Below are 4,384 nucleotides of genomic sequence, written 5' to 3'. Positions count from 1 at the left end.
TCACCTCACAAAACAAGTTTTTGAGCATAACTCAAGAATGATCATGCCCATATGCTAATTATGACAATTTCACACAAATGTCCAATAGAATAACATGATGAAGTGATGACATTTTGGACAGACCTTGGTGTACACTGTAACTCGACTGTTTGGCGACCGCAAGGCATTAATTCTTGTTATCGAAATAAAATGAAGATGTACTCTGTCCTTCCACAGGTACCTGCGTTGTTACTACTTTGCAGTCCGCAGTCTAATCAACATCGGTGGTCTTCCAGAGCCTATAACCACCTTTGAGATAACATTTCAGATGACCAACTTTTTTATTGGCGTCTTTGTGTTCTCTAGTTTGATTGGACAGGTAGGTTGTATATTCATAACTCTATCATATCACACCTCCTTATCTTCACAATGTATATTGTAATCAAACACGCTCCCTGTCCATCTGTCTTTCTTTCTCTCAGATGAGAGATGTCATAGGAGCAGCAACAGCAGGAAAGACATATTTCAGGGCATCTATGGATGGCTGTGTTGACTACATGAATACCTACGGGATCCCCAAATCTGTCCAGAACAGAATCCGGACCTGGTACAACTACACCTGGGCAGCTCAGGGCATGCTGGGTGAGTCTAAACAATTCTTAAGTCAGAAATGTATGAAAGAAAACCTACTGAGACACTTAAGCTCTCACATGATCCAGAATAATATCAAAATGACAAAGCAATTTTTCAGATATGTCAAGAATTTGCTTTTAAAAGCTTACTGTATGTTGAGCTATCTGTGTCCCCTCCAGACGAGTCTGAGCTGCTAGACAGCATGCCTCTGGTGATGAAAACCGCCATCGCTGTGGACATCAACCTGACAACCTTTCAGAAGATCGCACTGTTTCAGGTGAGTCACCATGTCCTCCTAATAATTTGAGAGAATTAAAGAAAATGTGATATGTGGAATTGAATACATGATATTGTCTCTTCCAGGGCTGTGACCAGCAGATGTTGGTGGACATGTTGCTGAGGCTCAAGTCAATTGTCTATCTACCTGGAGACTTTGTTGTGAAGAAAGTGAGTACATGTGTTTGTGTGTAAATGATAAACCTTGGCGATCATCATGAAGCAAATAAACAATAATATATTCAAGTTTTCATTATCTGAGTGTAATGATGACCTCTGAGTTCATGTTCTGCATCTTCCTCTGCAGGGGGACATCGGTAAAGAGATGTACGTCATCAAAAGTGGTGCGGTGCAGGTGGTGGGAGGACCCGACAACAGTATTGTGTTTGTCACACTGAAGGCTGGATGTGTGTTTGGAGAAATCAGGTTTGTCTGCGTTTAGTGATCTGTGACAACTAGAACATACAAAAACAAGAGCTGAAGAGAAATTCAACAAGACTTCATTTTCATCATCCAGTAAGTGTCTTGATAAGTATTGTACAAGGAGAATATATTTGCGTCAGTTAAATCTGGTACCGTTTTCTTGCCTTAAACAAATATAAACTGTAGTACGGCATAGTATACATAGATGGCTGTAGCAGTGCAGTCATATTGTACAGTCAATATAACCATCAGTCCCCAGCCGCATTTCCCAAGAGACCAATGTTATTTGAAATAGACACTCTGGATACATGGTATTTTGTTTGCCTCTGTCCTCATCACAGTTTACTACAGTCTGCCAAAGATGGAGGAAACAGGCGCACAGCTAACGTGAAAGCACATGGCTTTGCTAACCTTTTTGTCCTGGAGAAGAAAGATTTGTTTGATATCCTCATCCACTACCCAGAGTCTCAGAAAGTGTTGGCCAGGAAGGGAAGGTAAGTTATTTACAGTCATATTTGGTATGCAAAAGTTTCATTGTGGCCGTGGCTCCATTTTAACAAGTGATTTATCAGCACCAACCTCTAAAAACCTTGGTCAAATCTTTGTAATACTACATCAAATCCAAATGTGCCAATTCAATTCTGTAATGCAACCCATTAAGGATTGTGTCTGTGTGTGATTGTGAAGGAAACTTACCAAAGTCAAAGGCCCTCCACCTGCTAAAACCAATGAGGAGAAGCCGAAAGGTTTGGGATTCTTTGCACAAAAACCACCAACACCGAAACTAATTAAACTTATTGCCAATTTCCGCAAAGGAGCCATCAAGGTAAAGTCTTTACAGTGAGGCAGCATTCTTCATACAGACAACATGGGTAGTTTGATTTGGTTGTTGAAAAGTAGCCTTGCACATTTGTAAATGTTTAGAACATAGATAACTATTTATGATGGGGTAACCGGTACCAAACTTACAGGAGATACACTGCAGGTTTTACTCAAGACACAATGACATAATGCTTTCTTTTTTTGTCTTATGTCCACAGAAAAGTGATGGGTAGCAGAAATGAAAGTGGGATGTGTGATGAGTTCCACCACATCAAATCTGTATCATTTTGTATATTACACTTTTCATTGGCGACTGGAAGGCCCACAAGAAGACAGAAACGGGGCATCTGTAATTTGAATCTAATAATATTCACCTTGTAAATGTTTGTAGATTCCTCAATCATTTGATTTAACCTGATCGGTGCCAGTATCCAAATCTGATGGTTAACAATATGTTTCAAATTTGTGTTATTTTTGTATAAAACAATGTTAAGATGTTTACGGTGAAAGCAACACGTACTGTTAAGCGTCAACCTACTAATGTAAAACCTGAGGCATTGCCGGGTTAAAATGTGGTGCTGGAGATGAGCAAACATTAAAGCACTGTGTTTGAAACATACTTGTGACATAAAAATGGTTTATGTTTTTGTGGACAATACGATACTGGTTGCAACCTGCAAAGCTCAGAATAACAAGTTCTCTAGAAATCTGTGAGGCCAAAGAAATAGTAACAAACAGGAGACAGGAAACAATACTTTTAAAGATCAGTGTTATTTAAATTACAACACCAGAGCAGCCTGAAGCTTGTGACAGATATTTTAAGTCCACTTCAAAAAATAAAATGCACATAAAGCTATAGAAACATAATTTAAAAAAAACTAAAATGATGCACAACAAATACATTTGAAAAGAAATCCACACGTATGTAGAATAAGCTGAAAAAATAAGGCGTGTACACGGTTTTAGCTTCCTGCTCTCACGCACAAAACTGCAATTGGACATTTTCTCTCAATATGCAGACAGCTACGAACTAACATGACTGTATGTGACCTTTTGTCTGGATTTCAAACATTTTTTAAATCGTCATCTCCCTCCGACTGCTCTGTAATACTGTACATTTACAGAGTGGGCTCCTTGCAACTGTTTAATGAGTCTTGGCCAGTACTGTCCAGTATGTTGCACTGGGAGTCTCCCCAACACATGTGATGTGCATAAACGGTCCTCTAACTCTGGAGCTTCCAGAGGATTATCTGTCTGTCCTCTCCGCCTGTGATCACTGTGGAGCACAGCTCACTCATCCACATGGCTGTGACAGTGCCTGTGCAAAGACATCATTTTCATAATGAACATATTTTGCATCATAATAACTTACAAAACCCTACTTTATCATGTTGCAACGATGTGATGATTAAAATGGGTATTTACATGTAGTATTAGTAGCTAGAGAAATTGGTGCACTTAAAAAGCTGTGATATTGTTGCTGAATATAACAAACAAAACGTTCACATAGATGTTTAACCAGGTGAGATGTACCCGAATGCGCAGGGATCCTTCGGGTGACTGTATTGCTGAGCAGGTCCCACAGCAGGAGGTCTCCAGACTGTCCCCCACACAGCACAGAGTTCCCGTCCCAGCAGAAACACCTGGACCGACAGATGTTAAATCCTTTTGACTTGCAGCATCAGCGAGCACCATGAATACTACTTATTTTCAATGGCAAACACACACAAGCCAAGTCAAAGTTGTGGACTTGGCTTGGCTTGGACATGGAATACAAATTCTACCACTTGCACAGCAGAAAGTCAATTCAACACAACAGCATTTAGAAAACTAAAATATACCCGTTGCAGTTTACATCCTTTGAGACATTTGTGTGAAATTGTCACAATTCACATATATATTCTGTACTTGTGGCTGAAAATGTGTTTTGTGAGGAAAAGGTGAGCTTTGACTACCAGTTCATCCTTGAGTTCAAGTGGACATTTGAGCAAAGTTGGAAGAAATTCCCGTCAGTTATAGTTTTAAGAATGTAGAAGCTACTTTACCTAAATACCCATCAATAAGATATATATATATATATATATATATATAACTTTTGAACGGTTTGAAAGAGAGTAATTTTGAAAACGCCAGTCGAAGCCGGGTCGAATCACGGCCCTACTGGATGTATTCATCCACCATGATCGCTGCGCGCTTTCTCATGAGAGACCAAAACAAAGAGCATAGTATGCAGGTTTTTGCCCAAAAAAAC

The 4,384-nt window shown here is 39.6% G+C and overlaps 1 protein-coding gene and 1 long non-coding RNA gene across 2 annotated transcripts; one reads left to right on the top strand and one right to left on the bottom strand.

The window, feature by feature from the left end:
* Window positions 1-216: 216 nt before the first annotated feature.
* On the top strand, window positions 217-2,576 carry LOC116379095 (cyclic nucleotide-gated cation channel beta-3-like; the record flags this gene model as incomplete). Its single annotated transcript, XM_031841007.1, has 8 exons — window positions 217-358; window positions 462-621; window positions 792-889; window positions 976-1,059; window positions 1,196-1,314; window positions 1,653-1,805; window positions 1,999-2,137; window positions 2,352-2,576. Coding segments are annotated over 8 exons (910 nt in total), but the record flags the coding sequence as incomplete, so codon positions are not given.
* Window positions 2,577-2,753: 177 nt separating this feature from the next.
* Window positions 2,754-4,175, bottom strand: LOC116379094 (uncharacterized). The gene is made up of 2 exons (XR_004212378.1): window positions 3,667-4,175; window positions 2,754-3,451 (listed from the first exon to the last, which is right to left on the bottom strand). It is a non-coding gene; the product is annotated as an uncharacterized LOC116379094 (long non-coding RNA).
* Between the last annotated feature and the right edge of the window lie 209 nt (window positions 4,176-4,384).

The sequence above is a fragment of the Anarrhichthys ocellatus genome, unplaced genomic scaffold (assembly GCF_004355925.1).
Source record: "Anarrhichthys ocellatus isolate YVR2014 unplaced genomic scaffold, GSC_Weel_1.0 scaffold3689, whole genome shotgun sequence".
Taxonomy (NCBI): Eukaryota; Metazoa; Chordata; class Actinopteri; order Perciformes; family Anarhichadidae; genus Anarrhichthys; species Anarrhichthys ocellatus.
Note: the sequence above shows the minus strand (reverse complement) of the source record. Positions and strands in the feature narration are given on the sequence as shown.